The sequence below is a fragment of the Magnolia sinica genome, chromosome 12 (assembly GCF_029962835.1).
Source record: "Magnolia sinica isolate HGM2019 chromosome 12, MsV1, whole genome shotgun sequence".
Lineage (NCBI taxonomy): Eukaryota > Viridiplantae > Streptophyta > Magnoliopsida > Magnoliales > Magnoliaceae > Magnolia > Magnolia sinica.
The window spans coordinates 76,461,639-76,479,959 of NC_080584.1; the positions used below are offsets into that span (position 1 = coordinate 76,461,639).

Here is an 18,321-nt window from a genome sequence, read left to right on the forward strand (position 1 = left end):
ATTTGATCACTAGGCTTTCCCCTTCTTCCTCGGGATATGCCTGTAGCGGTGCTTTCGCTATTTCTAGACCCATAGGAGGACTCCATAAGCCCTTTGTGGACCCTCTTACAACGATGTTGTGATCCATCATTTTCAGAAAATGGCACACCACTTACATGTTCATCATCCTCATCGGAAGACAAGCGAACAGTTTCTGTTCCATTGTTATTAGAATACTCATTAGAATCGAGTTCATCTCTTCTGCGGCGTTTGCCAGATAGCTAAAAGGAGTAAGTTGTGCTAGCAAATGCACCTTGAGCGCAATCATTACCAAACAAGTGAACCAAATCATTGTAGTGGTCGATGTGTTTGCCACGCACTCTCTTAGCGTATGGATGAGACTGTAAAACAATCAGGTATGAATATAAGCATGTCTGCAGATAATTCAAGAAATGTACACAGTAAAAACAATAGCAAAAAGAAGTATTATGCATGTAAACGGTTAACTGTAATGATATTGTTAACAGTTTCAAATGAAGAGTACTGATAACTTTGAAGGTCAGCACTCTTGGAAGACTGGACTGCAGTAAAGGGCTACAATTAGTCCTGTTTGAAATGTAGATTTCAGGGTGCTATATGCAAGTGAAGACAGTATTCCATGAGAAGCCCCCATAACACATGATGTGAGTATTCACTTGAGATTACACGAATATATTACAAACACACAAGCCGCGTTTAGTTTGGAATATTACTTTCACTATCCAACAGTGGAGGTAATATGAAGAACAGTGATGATACTACACAAATCTCATTGGCGTTGAGAAAAAAATGTTACCTCCACTGTCCTTCAACGCAGGCGATTTAGGAGAACCCCCAACAAGATTTCATAGACAAACGGAAGTTGCTCCAGCATCCGGTGATGAACATTTTCTTATATATTTATGATAGGTATCGTTCGGACTGTTGAAGAAGATCATAAACACAAGTCCAATTGACATACATAAGTCATGTCACAAGTAGCCGGAGGTGTATCCATGTACAGGATTTTCTCCCGGATCATAGTAATGTCACGATGGTATAACAGACTATAAAAAGATATTGCGGATGTACTGCATCACCTGCTCGCTTCGTAGAGGGAGAGAAAATCTTGGGCTAACACCCATAGAGATGCAACTGCATGTCTTAGGATCATCTCGTGGTGAACAGGGAGCTAGATGAGGAAGACCAACATGCAAGTGATAAGGTCCATCAGACGGCGTTTGTTGATCCTCTCCTCCATAAAAAAACAATGACATTCCATTACATGCAAAGGGTATTATACTTACCTTCGCTCGATACCTGGATACCATTGTCCTTCTGTGAGATGATTGGTGTAGCAGTTGAAACCAGGACGGAATCAGGGAAATCTCACGGAGACGCGCCGATTGAGCGATCCTTAGATGAGCACATAACAACAGCACACATCAAAGAGGACGATAGATAACCATCCATGAGGACGATCTTGAAGAATCGCTATGATCTTCCATCCCAATCAGATTAGTGAGGAAGAAGGGAATGGATGCGGGAGGGATGATATCAAACTGAGGGAGTACATGCACGTATGGTCCGCAAGACCGAATCGTAATGAGGCTTGTCTTTCACGCTGCAGGGCAGTGCAGTGCAATGCAATGACTGCACTGCCATTTTTGGATGCACTGTATCTGACATGATATTACTCATGGAAGCGGAAACTAGTTTGGGGGCGTACTCAGGTCCCTCGTCCACGACCGGTTTTAATTGGAAATCAAACATTGCAAAACGTACGGCCGACCTCTAAACACAGTGCAACACCACGTGGGCCGTGAATACAAACACGCCCTAATTAGCATCTGTCATGGTTGTCTTCATCTTGTTTATTCTGTTTTCCTCCCCATTACACCGTAGGTGAGGCCCGATTCTTTTTATGGTGCCTGCCCAAATAAATGTATATGCATCCCACGATTTTAACAAAGTTAAAGGTGGGGTTTTCCCCTTTGAGAGAGAGAGAGAGAGAGAGAGAGAGAGAGAGAGAGTCTGGTTGGTAGTAAAATACAAAAAAAATAAAAATACAAAAGTTTTTTTTTTTAGCGTTTCTTGCTGAACTTGAAAATGAATTAACAACCCTTAAGTAGACAAGGTGGACCTATCAATAGTATCTTCTTCGAGACACATAAGAGCCCAGCATGGATTAGTCTTGGGGCTTCACTTGCAATACCTAATACACGACTGGCTAAATGATTGTTCCATCAGCTTATTGCTTTATCCTCCTTTTCATAGCTCGTGTCTCGAGAAAAGCTGAAATTCCATCTTTGGACTGTCAATGGGCTGTGTTGACCCTGGCCTTTTGGGCTGGGCAGGCATTTTTACTGGATGTGGGCTTGGGCCCTCTTATATATATATATATATATATATATATATATATATATATATATATATATATATATATATATATATGTATGTATGTATGTATGTATGTATGTATGTATGTATATAAGCAATAGTTCAAATTTTCAACAATAATAAATAACCTAATTCAAAATAAATATAAGTTTAAACAACTTAAGACGGAACGGAGTGCCGCCTACTTGCTTTGCTTTTCAAAGCCTACTCCCTACCAGTACCAGCCAACAAAGCAGAACCCGCCCCGTTGAGTCGTTCTTCTCAAAGCGCCGAGTTCCTCTACTCGCCTCTCGTTCTTGTAGGTAGAGCTCCGACCGGAGTGGGCTGCCAATAGGTTAGACGGAGGGGTAGAAAGGCAAAAAGAACAGGAAAGAGCCAAGCAGCATATATATATATATATATATATATATATATATATATATATATATATATATATATATATATATAGAACATATTAAGTGAGCTCGTGGAAATGGTTCATTTAAAATGAATGTGTGAGATAAAATGCATAGAGTTGACGAGAAATGTTTGCATGAGTCTCAAAATGATTTTGACATTTGGGTCATGTACCAATGTACATGGGTGGTATAAAATTTTTACTAAAGTAAATGATTAGCTTGAATTGAAATTGCAAATTTTCATTTAAACTGGACAAAAATAACGTAAACTTTTCATTTTAGTTTAATTAATGTCTACAATTTACTTTTAGGGCATGTGCAAGCTGTCATGAGCACATAAACTATCATATGGGCTGAGTGTTCCACTGCTTTGTAATAAAAAAATAAAAAAATGGACATGGGTCGGGCATGGCCTAACCTAGAGGATTTTGGGCTCAGATGTGGCAAAATGAATGCTCATAGAGACCCTGCTCGCCATGAATGAATGGGAATGCATAAATCCCAGTTAACTGTGACAAAAAGGAAAGAAAACATGAAAATAATAAAATGAAAAATCTTGCGTTTAGCCCAACAGCGAACCTGTCCACACAAATGTGCAACGTTGATTTACCTCTTTAGTTTCTCTGATACCAACCTCAGCATTTCTCTTATCAAATTCAACAACAGTATAATTGAATTTTCCATTAATAAAAATCAAGAGCTATAGCTCAAAAATTTATGTTAGATGTAGTTACTAGAACTTTTTCTAGGAAAGGTGGACGGTACCCCCACTACACGTATGATAAAAGAACAAAAAAAGGAAGAAAAAAAAACTATTTAAAAAAGATTTAAAATGTTTTCTGACTCCTCATGCTTTGCTATACAAAAAAGGAAACCACATTGAAGGAGCCAATCTCTCAAAAGCTATATAGACCATCGCCCAAACCTCATTGACATAAGAAAGATCTTAATCTCATTCTATTAACAGCAAAACAGCCTCTGATTTCCCTTTGTAAGTAACAAGAACTATGTCCTGGGTTCTAACATGCTAATTGTCATCTCATTTACAGAGTTATCCGAAGATGGATTAGCAGTGATGGGACTCTTCCATGTAGAAAATGCAGGTTGCTTGGGTGATGGTGGTCTTGCACTTTCGTTGCCTAACATGAGAACAATAGAAGACATGGTGGGCCGATCAGTTGGGTCCTCTTGGACACATAAGAGCCCCACATGGATGCATCTGTCCACTTCATGGGTCACATGTGAATTGCTTATCGACGGATCCATCAGCTCCAGTCCCCTACCTTCATTCCACAGTTGCCATGCCTACAAGAATAAAAAATCACATGTCTTTGTCATGGAAAATTAAATTTTACTTGAAGCAAAAAGATGGCCCAATTGCCCTGAATTCAAAATGAATCTATATGCAGAACAAAAATGGAATGAGATAGAAGTCCCACTTTGAATGAGTGTAGAGATTCGTGCTGAACATGATCGGATGGGTAGGAATCATTTGTACACAATGTCCTGTGTAATTACTGGAAAATAGAAGTTGGGCTCAACTAAGAAAAAATAATTTTTATTTGGTACTTACAAATCCTAGAAGATTTGACCACTGTTCATAAGGCCAAAATCTGCTGCTCCGTTTCCCACTCACGATCTCTAACAATAATACTCCAAAGCTAAAGACATCAGATTTCTCTGAGAAATGACCCCTTACGGCGTACTCCGGTGACATATAACCACTATAATCATTTTTTAAAAAAAATTTCAAAAGTGTTAGAGATTACTATCGATGGATTCATATACATACACAAATTCATTCTCATTGACATCCATAAGTGGAACTTACTAAGTCCCCACCACTCTAGCAGTGTTTCCTTGGGTTTGATTTCCGCCAAAGATCCTGGCCAATCCAAAGTCTGATATTTTTGGGTTCATCTCACCATCTAAAAGAATGTTGCTGGCCTTTAGATCTCTGTGAATGATTCTTAATCTTGAATACCGATGAAGATAAAGAAGCCCTTGTGCAACCCCTTCAACAATGCGGAACCGCTGACCCCAATCCAGTTGTGGCTCTCTGCTTGGATCTGATGAATAATTAGAGATATAAAAGAACATTAATAATAATAATAAAAGTTGGTAGATAATGTAGCTTCACCAACAGAAGTGTTTATCATATATATAGAAATTGAGAAATTTTTGTAATGAGAAGGATAATTCGGAGCAAACCAAATAGATATTTATCTAGGCTATTGTTGGGCATGTACTCGTAGATCAATATCTTTTCTTCACCGGATATACACCAACCCAAAAGCTTAACAAGATTCCTGTGTTGAAGCTTGGCAATAAGCTCTACTTCATTCTTAAACTCCTCTAGGCCTTGCCCTGAGCTTTTAGAAAGTCTCTTCACAGCTACCTCTTGGCCTGAGATTGTCCCCTATAAAAGAAGTACATATACTTATTCCTCTTTATTATTATTTTTTTAAGAGAAAAAATAGTCCTTAATTTTTTCCCTTGCAGCGATGAGTTTTATTACACTTTGGTAAGTCCATAGTATAAGTTCTTTTAACAGGAAATATTATGTTTGTGATATGATAGAAAATACAGAGATTGATTTCTTGACAAGTAAACTTTTCTTTTTTTGTTTTTACAACACTTCTACAGCTATGTGAAAAACATATCATTTGCCTGCAAAGTTGCTCGACCATGCACAAAAGTAATCCAACTTTCAGTGTGGGGCCCACCATGGTGGGTTGAACCAAAAGTAAGGCTTATCCAATCATCAGAAGAGCCACACCACAAAATAATAATAGACAATATTATCTATCTAGTTTTAAAGCGTCCCACTTTCATGGTGAGGTCATCTTCAATAATCATTGTAGAACAAGCTTATTCTACCACATTATACAAGCATTGGCGTCACAAAACATATCATGGAAGTAGCATCTAATACAAACAAGTGATCATCAATCAAACCATATAATTACAATCCTAATATGGATTTTTGTTTCCTCATGAACAACTGGTATACCTTTTAAAATGCTAAAAGACAGATCAAGATAAAAAGTTAACCTATTACACTTTTTCCCGGCTAGTATTCCGAACACGATACGTATCTTTTCTTATTATCAAAATAACTTGAACATGTAGTTCCAAGTTCACGCAAGGAAAATGCAACATTACCTTGTAAACGGGGCCAAAACCACCCACTCCAAGCTCATTTGTTGCAGAGAAGTTGTCCGTGGCTGCAACTATATAATCAAAATCGAGAAATGCTAGTTCTGAGATATTTGTGCCGGTCTGAAGAGTGTTACATCCCCTGTAATGTGTTTCAACACCAGCCGAACCTTCTGAAGGATACGCCTTGTTTGTTTCTCTCATCCCTTGATATGAACAGTATGAAACATTATTCTTGTATTGAAGACTCCAGAAATGAATATGCTCATAGACATTTGTTAAGTAGCCTGCACCTCAGTCCCTGACCTCAAAAGTTAGGTGGGACATCCTATCTGTGCATCAGGTAAAACCTATACGTTTGCCCTGGCCCAAAAATCAGGTGGGTCAACTCAATTAACTATGCTGGATGGCAGAGATTATGTGTTGCCTTGCGCTTTTTTCTTATATATATATAACCCCATGGGAGCTTCCCATGAGGTCGAGCTGTGTGGGCCCCACCGTGATGTGTGTCGAACATCAACACCGTGCATTCGATGGGTCCCCTTTAGGTTATAAGATATCCCAAAAATCAGTCATATACAGAACCTAGGTGGGCCATGCCATCTAAAACCATGTGAAGACATGCATATAAAAGTACTTGGTGGGGCCACCTGAGTTTTGGATGCAACTAAATTTGGTCTTATCACTCATCCAAGTGGGACACACACAATGGATAGTTTGAATTTGTGAACTAGATCTTTGTGGGCCCAATAAAATATTATGAATATTTTAATGGCAAGGTAACCCCTCTCAACTGTTGTATGTGGTGTGGCCCACCCAAGTCATAGATTGACTTAATTTTTAAGCCTCTGGCCCACTATGGAATGGTGCATCTTACTGATGGGTAGATGTTCGACACACATCACAGTAGCGCACAACTGGACCTCATGAAAAGTTCTTGATAGTACCATTTGTGTGTGTGTATACATATATCCGAAAGCTCAACTGCTCACCAGTTTGCGAACTTGTGCGGACTTTTTGAGAACCCATCACACGTGATGTGTTTCCAAAATCTGAACCGTTCACATGATGCAGCACCCCATGAAACTCCTAGAGTCCAACTTTTACTTTGATCCAAACTATAGTGGGCCATGAAGAAAGAAGACATTTTCTTCCCTTGATTTGAATCTCTCTTTGCTATGCCCACCATAGTTTTAAATCAGGACAATCCCCATGCAGAGATGATAAGACTATACCATTTTTCCCGCGTCTCCTTAACCAGAGGTAGCCAGAAGTGCCCAAAAGAAGTATCCCTACGGCAGCTGATGACAGTAGAATGGCAAGCAAACGTCTCCTCTTGTTAGATGCGTCAGTTACCTGACCGTCTATGCCTGCACACAAGAATAAAAATAAATCTACTTTGTAAATTTTACGAAGTAAATTTTCCATTTATTCGACCACTCTGACTTTGCGCGGTGGAAAGTCATGAAATGAAAGCACCGGATTATTTCAACCTTTGATAATTCGGCTCTTTTGCTTTTCCTCACTGTGACATTGAAAATAATACAGCATGGACTAGAGATGTGGTGCAACCATTTTGGGCCCAATAATTTTCTACGTAAGCATGACGTTGGAATCCCACACATGAAGAAGGCAACGGGCACAGCTCTATGTGAACACGAACCGTCCGAATTGCTGACCCAGCCGTGGACAGAGCATTAATAATAAAATAACTAAAAATCAATAACATTGACCATCTTTACCTGGGTGCTTTACTTTCTAACCATTCATTTGATAGCCGTTAATTAGATGGCTTTGATTGGTTGATTGGTAATGATTCTAGACGTATGTTATATCTACAGTGGGACCCACAATTTGGATCTCATTGCCATATATGAGGACGAGTCACTGCCATCTTTTTAAATGGTGAAGAACTGGCTCCCATACCAGGCTATTCTAAATCTCGTTGTCGATCTGGCCAAACAGGGATTACATTAACAAACAAAGAATGTTAACTATAGGAGTACTAAAATCAGCCGAAAGGAAAATGATTTTGTGCATTTATGCTCCCACAGAACAATTTTTTGAAACTCTTTTGAGAGTATAAATTCCAAAATCAACAGTTTTCGAAATTCCTTGAATTATATATGAATTCTGGTTGAATTTTCACATACAGTCACAAACGGATAATCAGAACCAATCTGCTGGGTGTAACAGAATGGGCCTTGGTCCTCAAGCAAATGACCTGAACCATCGGTTGGTGGCCTTCCAACAAAGAATACGGATCCTCTGTTTGCGTCAAGCAGCAAAATTGTGGTTGTTGCAATCTAATTGGACCGTGTGGTTGTGTAATGCATTGAATAATGCCTCGCTGACTGAGATGGACCAATCACTACACAGCAAAGGAGGAAAAAAGCAGGAAAGTCGTGGTTTTGGCATACAGAGGATCCGGACTCAAATTGTTCAATACAAATGGATCTATACAAGACACTTACAGCCAGATTGGATGAGGAAATTCAGTGGTCAGGATCAAAAGTGATCTTTGAATCATGGCCAATCCAAATTATCACCCACTGGAAGGACGGTTCCAATTGATTGTCCATGACTTATGCTGCAAACCCAAATCACTTTTCATTACCTAAACCACCATAAAGAGAATAATAATGATAATAACAATGAAAAGGTAGAACCAAACATACCCAATTCGGAAGCAGCAAGACGCACGTAGAGATCAACTATCGTTTCTCTATTATCCACAAGATCAATCAAATCTCCAACCCAAATCACACATTTCCAGTCTCCCCAGCCGCTCACATTTGTATAAGCATAAGCAGTGCAAGAACAGTTGCTGTGGCATGCCAGTTCACACTCTCTCATACTAATATTTCCAGCCGATATCGAAAAATCAGGCAGTTTCGTCTCTACCAACTTCAAAAACCCATCTCCCTTCTCGCACTCTAATGGCTTTTGCCTCACACAACCTCCAGACCAATTCCCCGAATCCCAGTCTTTCTGGATTTTGGGCTTGAATCCTCTCAAGCACTTACACATTGATGATGAGCTGCTAATAACACAACTAGCAAATGGACCGCATCTTGCATACAACTCGCATTCATTTCCAGGCTGCGAGGTCAAAACTTTCCACTCTTTCGAATTCTCTTGCCATGACTGCATCTGTAAGAGCCCCATCGGCGTTAACACCCACCTTAGTATTACCAAATTGTCGGAAAGAGTATACTCATAATAAATTTCATCGTTGATGATCACAACAGAAGTAAAGCCCACATAGTCGCGGTCCGCCTCCGGCCTACGGGTGGCTGAGACCTGTTGCCATACATCGCCCCTCATGTACGTTTCCGCCCCCCTCCACATGCTAAACTGATGAGGCGTGCGGGGATCAATACCATAAGCATATGACCCGATGGAAGGATCATTTACATCCATCCATGAAATGAGACGTATGTTTTCTTTGGTTTTTTGATTCAAACTCAATTTCGCACCTGCGAGCAATGTACCAAAAGGATCATCGAAGCTCTGCCACACGATCGTCTGATCGGTTTGTCTCAAAACAAGATTACCAGTATCCATAAGCACAGCGGTCGTAGCGTTTTCAACCATACTGGAAACGTTGGACGACCAAACAATGTTTCTGCTCCCATCCAAAATGACGAGATTTCCATTGTTGGTGATTGTAAGAACTCCGGCGGAATCCAGAAGTGGGTTTTCTTTGTTAGCCACCCATACAACCGTCGGAACTGGAATCTTGTTGTACCAAATTCCAACGTAGCGATTGGTAGAATTAGGAGGATTGAAGAAGCCCAATGCAAAGACATCGTTCCAAGAGGTTATTGTCTGGTTTGCACTGATAGATTGGCCCGGGCTTATCCTGTCTTCTCCGGTGGAGGTTAGCAGAAGAAAAGGTGATAAGATGAGCCATGAAATTGAGAAGAAAACCCACCTCATTGAAGCGACTCGTATAGGTTACTTGATAAGCTACGCTGGCTTTTGAATGATATGGGCGGAATCCTTGAGACTTAGCTCTTCAAAAATCCTGTGTCTCTGGGCTCTCGTCAGAAGACGAGGAATTTCATGGAAGATGCGATTTGTATAATTCATTCGATACTACGAGTCCTTGTAGAATAACCTTCTTTGAAAAGTAGTGCATGTGGGGCCCAGCTAAGGGTTGGTGTTATTCAGGAGAGAATGTCGCAGGACTTGAGGAATTTTTGAAGCTGAACGTGCTCCAGAGATGCCCAAAGCATTTCTGACCCGTCTGGCCCACAGGTCGGTCGATCCCTGGATGTGGGGCCCTCCACGATGCATATGTATTACATCCACCCGTCCATCTGTACGTTTTCATAGCTCCTTTTAGGGAATTATCCCATAAATGAAGCAGATCTAAACGTCAGGTGGACCACACGACAAGAAATAGTGGTGATTGACCATTAAAAGCTTCTTGTGGGCCACAAATTTTTTTGGATCAAGCTGATTTTTGTGTGGTTCCTTGACCTATCTCCTTGTGACCTTATCAACAGGTTGGATGGAAAATAGACATTTCGGTGACCCCCAAGTTGTTAATGATGGGTATTCAACCGTGCCTTTTGGTGTGGTATGGTCCACCTGAGATTTGGATCAGCTGCAATTTTGGGATCATGCACTAAAAGTATCTATGCTAACTGATGGACAGCGTTGTTTTTTATTTTATTTAATTTATTTTTATTTTTTAACACAAGAAAAATTCATTCATTAGCAATTGGAAAATTAATATCTGGTGCACCACAAAAAGTCCGACCAGCTTTGGCCAGGCTTGGAACTATTATCCTAGCCCATGTGTTGGGCTTGAGCATGCAATGCATGCCTAATTAATATTTGGGCTAGGCTTGAGATGGCCAGCCAGCCTGGTTCGATCTAAATTCCTATGTATGTCTTATATCTTGCAAATATGCAATTCCAATCCTTCATTAGGCAACCCATGCATCTTGAATTAGACAATTGATCAAGTGCATTTCCTGTGCATGTGTGATCCATATCAAGTTTAATTTTCCAGGCCTGAGCCAGGTAAGTCCTGGTCGTTTCCAGGCCAGTCAAGTTTTTCCAAGCCTGCTGTGCTCTGCTGGAATCGGACTTTGGTTGAGCCATGGTCCGTAAGTGTTGGGCTATGTCCAGACCTGGCCGGGACCTACAGCCCTTTTTTAAGTAACCATAAACCAATAAGTCACAGCTAATTTGAGTAAAGCCGTGCCACTAATTTTCCATGACCTTTTATTTTATAACCTCCCCAAGACTTTAAATTTCATGAAAGGTAGTTACGGTTGGAGGTTGCTAGAGTTCATCCCCATTGCCATGAGATTTTCTGGGACTTCAACCCTTGATCTATGGTCATCTTCCGGTTATCTAAACCATCGATGAAATGCTCCTCAGCATAAATGGGGAATATCCAAAATAAAAAATAAAAAACTTCTTCGAATGAAAATTTTAATCTGATTGATCATTTGACTGTTTTCCTTTATATATGTACCATCTTTTCAATCTTTCGATAATCAAAGTGTGGAAAGACTTCAATACGATAGAAAAATCTCCCGGCCCTAACCGTGTTGAGGCTTACCATATAAACGATTTTGATTATTACTAAAATATTAAAAAGAAAATAAAGAGGTTGACGATTCATACACGTAAACTCAAAATTGTACGCGTGAATCACACAAAACTCAAATCACGGGGTCTAAATTCCAGGATACAGTACACAAAGGTCACATCAACCATCTCCGATTGGTTGAAAGATCTTAACCGTGGGTTCAGACGGTTGACCATGTCTCATTAGAAATGGCTCCTATCATATTGTCCATAAGTTTGAGCTACAGGGGTCCCACTTCATGTCTATTAAAAACCTGAGCGTACATCTAGGGCATCCCTCTAGTCGAAGAATATGTTTGAAAGACTGCGATGGGTACTTTGGTGTTTGATTTTCCAATTCCTTGGGAAATGCCCCCGTAAATGATAATAATTATTTCCTTCTACAATTGCCGCACTCCTTCCCATATTGGATTTTACGGCCTACTTTTTTGGTCTAAAAAAGGAAAATACTGTAAAATATTTGTCGGTTCCACCATGATGCATATCATATATCCACACCGTTCATCCATTATGTTAGATGAATTTATGTTATAAGCCAAAAAATGAGGCATATCTAAAGCTCAAGTGCACCACGTCACAGAAAAATGTGAATCAAATACTTACTGTTAAAAACTTTTTGGGCCCACAGTTTCTTTTGGTATGGGCCAATTGAGTATTGGATCTACCTCATTTTTTATCTCATGTCTCAAAATATTATGGTAAAATAGATGGACGGAACAGATATGTCATATACATTAAGATAGGGTCCAAAAATTCAAACAACTTCTTTTGAACTGGTTTTCAAAACAAATATTCCCTTGATTATTCAAACACGTGAAATGGTAATAATTATCCATATCCAGGGTGTTTACACCCACACTTAAAAATCAAACAGGCCCAAAGAAGAGAAAAAGAAGAAGCAAGATGATTCATATACATGTATAGGGTTGGGCATCGGTCCGAGTCGGATCAGATTGGGCCCAACCCGAACTGATCTGAAATGTTGTTGGCTTGACCCGAACCCGATCCGATCCGGTACCAGATCCAGGTCGCCTAAATCGGACTGAACCGAAAACTCAATGGACTGATCTAATCTGAGTCCGACTCGGTCAGGAAAACCGAGTCGAATCGGATCGGGCACGATTCGGATCGGTAAAAATTAAAAAATATATAGTAAAACAATTTAAAAATAGTAAAAAATGCTTTTAAAAAAATAAATATTACCTAATATATTCAGATCGGATTGGATCGGTCCGAATCGGGCCCAATCGGATCGGATTCCGAATTGGGTCGGGTCGGGTCAGGCCCAACCCGAACTCGACCCGAAAAAAATTCGGATTTGGATGGGCCTACCCGATCCGCACCAATCCAGCCTATTGGATCGGGTCGAATCGGGTCGGATCCACCGGATCAAACCCATTTTACCCAGCTCTATACATGCACTAAAAATATTATACGTAAATTCTTGTACTGGCCCACCTGAATTTTGGACTAGCTTAAACTTTAACGGGTCCCCTCATTCAAGTGAGATGCACACAACGAATTAATAGGATGTCTGAACTTATATCTCAGTGCACCCCATGCATGATCTCAGCAAGCTTTTGGTGAGGGCATCCTCTCAGCTATTTCCTATCCAGACATGTGGCCCACCTAAGCCAGGGATTGAATTGGATTTTGGGCTCTATCCCTATCAGGAGAGACCAGGCATTGAATGTACAAGGTTGGTGACCGACATAAATTATTGTGGGGCCACAAAGCACCGGCATTTTCATTTCCATCGTTTGTTTCTACCCAAAACATGTCATGAAACAGGGATGGCATATGTAGAGTTTGTGAGGGGAGCAGGTGTGGCCTTACCGTTGGCTTCACCTTGATTTATGTACTCTACATCCAGGCAGTCCATCCGTTTTTCTATATTAGTTTAAGGCATGGGCCCAAAAAAAAAAAAAAAAAAAAAATTAAATAAAAAAAAAAAGAAAAAAAAAGAAAAAATCTAAATTTCAGGTGAGCCAAATATATTATAGGAAATAATTAATGTGATTAAATGCCCTAATATAAAAAAACTTCCTAGTGCCCACCGTTGCTTATTTTCTATCCAAGTGACAAAAAATAATAATAATAATAATAATAAAATCCGCTTGATCTAAAGCTTCTGTGGCCCACAGGAAGTTTTTAACGGTCAATCGCCTAGTGTTTCCTTTGGTATGGTCCACCTGAATTTGGATCTGTGTAAAATTTTGGCTCACACAGTAAAATGAGCTGAAAAACGTATGAACAGTGTGTATTAAGATTACATACATCCCACTGTAAGGGCCGCACCTAACCGGCACCTGTTTCCGAGTGCAAGAGCTTCGGTCCCCTGTATGGCCTCGCCTCCATGTATTCATCGTATATCCACACGGTTCATCTGCTTTTTTCACCTTATTTTAGGCATGATTTCGGAACTGAAGCAGACAAAAATTTCTAAGTGTACCAGACAATTGGAAACAGTAGTCAGTGACCATTAAAAACCTTTGGTGGGCGACCAAGTTTTTGATTGAGCGGATATTTCTTTTTCCCTTTAAGTCTGCGTGACCTTATCGAGAGGTTGGATGGTCAATAAAATTTATTTCGGATGTTAGGTAGCTTTTAATAGTGGTCATTCAATGATGACTATTTCCTGTGTTGTGCTGTGGTCCACCTGAAATGTTTACCTGCATAATTTTTAGGAAGATGTCCGAAAATAATAGGAAAAATAGATGTACGGCGTGGATATCCAGTTAAGCGACAGAGGTGGCCCCTACCACAAGGTTCTTACCCACATAGCTGGTATTGGAGTGGCAACCTGGTAACACTCGCCCTCAAAGTAGAGCTGGGCATGTTTGACCCGATCCGAACCAATCCAAACCGATCCGATGGCTTAGATTGGTTCAGATCGAGTAGGGCCATTAAGATCCGACAGTTTTTTGGATTGAGTTCGGATCTTGATCAATTCAGACCGATCCAATCCGAATCCGAACCCACCCGTCCACCACCGTTCAGCCCGACAATTTGGCAACTCGTTCGGCCGTCCCTATCTTCTTTGAATCAGGTACGCATTTTTACTTTTATTTTAATAATTCCTTTTACCCTAAGTCCCTCTTCTCTAAACTCTAACCACCCATCTCCTCTTCTCTAACAGCCACGCTCGATCCGAACTCTGAACCCACCCACCAACAACTCGTCCAGCCCTTTAAGCCCGATCCGGTAAGTTATTTGATGATTTTTTTTTATATATATATAGGGATATAGTTTCAAGCTAGTGGCTCGCTGGTGGACCACACTGGCTTGACGAAGGTCCAACAGTGGTCGGGTGGTGCGGCCCTGGCTCGACGGTGGTCCGGCAGTCGTCAGGTGGTCCAGCCCTAGCTCGACGCAGGTCCGCAGTGGTCGGGTGGTCCAGCCCTAGCTCATTGCCCGTTGGTGCCAATATAATGTTTTTAATCGTGTGGCTCATTTGAAATACAAACGGGTGTGAATTTTAGTCCATGGGCCTAGCTTGTGAGGACAGGCCTGATGGTCGGGTGGATTTTACATAAACCACATGTTGTTGACTAGCAGAGTTGTTAATCCCTTCTCTCTCAATGATGATTAACATCAATTAATGGCTCAAAATCCAACGATTAGAATGGGATGTGGATCAGGTAGAGGTAGGACAATGGTTTAGTTGGTGAGGCTCTGACCATGAGCCCACCTTGATATATTTGTTGTATATCCAATTATCTACACTGGATGTCCAAATTATGGTGTTTACTATAGATGTATTATGATCCAAAAATTAAGCTTATTTGATTATCTGATTATTAGATTGGTGGTCAGTAATTCAATGGCGCTATTTCTCTAAACAAGTGTCCATGAATTAGAGGTTAGGATTGCTCAACCAATCTGATATTAGGATTGTGATTTGGCAACCGTGGGTTGCACATTCTAGTGGTATGTGTTGGATATGAGCCATATGGCCACAATGGGTTGATTGTCAAACCCACTTTAATGAATGCCTCAATTCCATGTGTGGCCTGCCTTTCGCATGAAAACCATCTCAACCAGGAAATAAGATTTTAGTTTTTTGATTTTTTTTTTTTAAGTATAAACTTTGTCTACAAATAGTTGCTCGAGCCCACCATGATGTTTTATTTGCTTATTCGTTTACTGCTTAATATGTTTGTATAATTAACTAATTGTATTACATTGCTTCTTCTTTTTCTCATTATTGTGCATTGTATATAATTAGAGTTGGGCATCGGATCGAGTCGAATCGGATTGGGCCCAACTTGACCAGGTCCGAGTTCTACATGGCCTGACCCGGACTCGTTTAGATCCGGGACTGAGTCCTAGTCCTCTGACCCAATCCGATCCTAACCCATGTTGCCCTGGACCGATCTAAGTCCAACTCGGTCAGGAAAACCGAGTCAGATCAGATTGGCCCAGGTTCGGATCGGTCAGGACGATACAGCAAATGTTTGGAAAAGAAGCTACAAATCACCTCTTCGGGAGGAAATGGCAAGATTGGATACTAGAAATCTATCTCAAACGCCAAAATGCAATATCCTGGCAACCCTTTGTTTGAAAATTTAAAGCATATAGAAGGATAACTACTATAAAACTGGAAGATAAATGTTTACATAAAAGCTATATATTACGATATAACACTTCTATCTTTGTAAAGATTACCTTAGCCTAAAAACAGCCCAATTTATTCATCTGATGAACTGTGTCGAAAGCTCATGGTTTTACCTGATGTATTTACTGTGTGTGGCTCACCAAATAAATGGATTGTACAAATTTTTTCCTTATGAAGGCATGCCTATATATTTTTAGTTTCAAGGTTGTCTTATGTATTTAGGCAATTTATTGGTAACTTCTGTTTTGTGGGGTGCTTTTTCTCCTGGGAATTCAGCCTCTGGGAAACAGATTCCATCAGCAAGAGGTTGATGTTTGTGTTTGGGTCCTAAGAAAGTGAGAAATGTATTCCCAAGAGAACTGTAAAAGGTTAGATATTGGGAAATGGATTCCCTTATTATAGTCATATTTGTTTAAGCGAATAAAATGCCTCTCTTCTCGTAACATTAGCAAAAGCTTCAGTCAGTTCACAGAGAAACATATCCTTCTCATGTTTTTATCTGATGTAATTAGGCAATTCAAATTGACTTAATAACACCGAGATGATCATGCAAAATATATAACTATAAGGTATCACTTTTACTTTGCACTTTAATCCACCAAATGCAAACATCGGTCGGTACTCAGTTACGCTAGGCTGGATGTTCGATTGATCAAAACTAGTTTCGCTAATGGCCATGACAATCTCATTGACCTAAACAGGTTTCACATCACCATCCTACCATGGGCGAGGTTAATTTGAAATCTTACTTAAACTAGAATTTCAAAGGATTGTGATATTAGGTTATTTTTCTTCACTTTCTGTCGATTTTCTTCACAAACCCATGTTGAACATTGAAGGCAGTGACAATGGTATTGTTGAAATAAATGGAACTTCTATACAAATCAAACAAGGGCTATGATTCAATTTGTTAAAATTACTTACCAAATGGTAGGGGTTAGATGTACTGAGAGCACCCAAGAACAGCACAAAAATCCTGGTCTAAGTGACAGTAGTCAGAAAAACCAGCCATCATAATCTCACAAGTTTTACAACTACATATAATTTGTTGGTTCAAATTGTGCCAGCCACCATTAGTGATAGAACTTGAAAAGCTGTGTTTGGATGCCAAAGTGAAATACCAAAAGTTACTAATGTTCCTGGCATTCAAAACGAGGAAGTAGCCCTCAAATTGCAATTGCATTTCCTCAATTCCAGCTTGAAATCAGCAAAATTAACTGCAATGTGGATCTCAGGCCTTCAATGTGAATGTGAAAGAATAGAACTCTGATTTGGTTATTCCCACTTTGTAAGAGGGAATTGTAATGCAGTTCAAAGTGCATCTAAACACATGCAAAATGGAACTAAAGTATGGAGTACAAATAATAATAATAATAATAATAATAAGTATAATAATAATAATAATAATAATAATAATAAAGCAATAGGACTTCCGTCCTGCTGGACCTGGTTCCCATAACAAAGAGACTACCCTTCACTAACCTTGGATTGGAACAACAACATAAGGTGTTTCTTGTTATAGAGCGAATAGAAAAACATTGTTGAGAATGAGAAGTGCCATGATATTCGAGGACTGGTAGGATTTATCTTAATGCAGCTCTTTTTTCAAAGGAGTAGACTACAGTGATTGTTCACAATTGTGTCATTCACCATGCACATGATCTGGTAAAAAAAATAATAATAATAATAAATCCTCTACTTGGTATAAATGCACGACAATCTGGAATTTGGACTGAAATAGTGGGGCATAGCCAGATACCGGAACTAATTAATGATCATAGCCATCTAATTTCATTCGTTAAATTTAGACTATTGAACAATTTCTTCATCTGTAAGCATCCATTTAATAGCAAGCTATAGGATGGTGCTCAATTTGAAATGCTCCATCCACAACTAGCCCCACGATTTGGACAATCTAAATTTAAGTGCATGAAAAAAATAAAAATAAAACAAAGGGTGTGTGTTCCACTTGCCTGATCAGTCAACAAATGCAGGGAAGTGTTTGCATTTTTGTGACTAATATTAGAAACAAGTCAATCCAAATCAAGGAGAACCTTGCTTAATGCTACAAGAGTTGAAGTTTGACATGAGAAAAAGGAGAATCTTACAGCTCCCTTTGGGAATAAATAGAGTACA

At 39.7% G+C, this 18,321-nt stretch overlaps 1 protein-coding gene across 2 annotated transcripts; it reads right to left on the reverse strand.

The window, feature by feature from the left end:
- Positions 1-3,450: 3,450 nt before the first annotated feature.
- Positions 3,451-9,861, reverse strand: LOC131221778 (cysteine-rich receptor-like protein kinase 10). 2 transcript variants are annotated; one of them, XM_058217087.1, is made up of 7 exons: positions 8,633-9,861; positions 7,190-7,324; positions 5,961-6,160; positions 5,007-5,214; positions 4,627-4,864; positions 4,369-4,519; positions 3,451-4,100 (listed from the first exon to the last, which is right to left on the reverse strand). In XM_058217087.1, the coding sequence occupies exons 1-7, from the start codon at positions 9,549-9,551 to the stop codon at positions 3,801-3,803; spliced, it is 2,151 nt and encodes a 716-aa protein (XP_058073070.1). In that variant the 5' UTR covers positions 9,552-9,861; the 3' UTR covers positions 3,451-3,800. The 2 variants fall into 2 exon arrangements, with proteins under 2 accessions (XP_058073070.1, XP_058073071.1); XM_058217088.1 differs by lacking the exons at positions 5,961-6,160; positions 8,633-9,861 and having other exon boundaries at positions 7,190-7,326.
- Between the last annotated feature and the right edge of the window lie 8,460 nt (positions 9,862-18,321).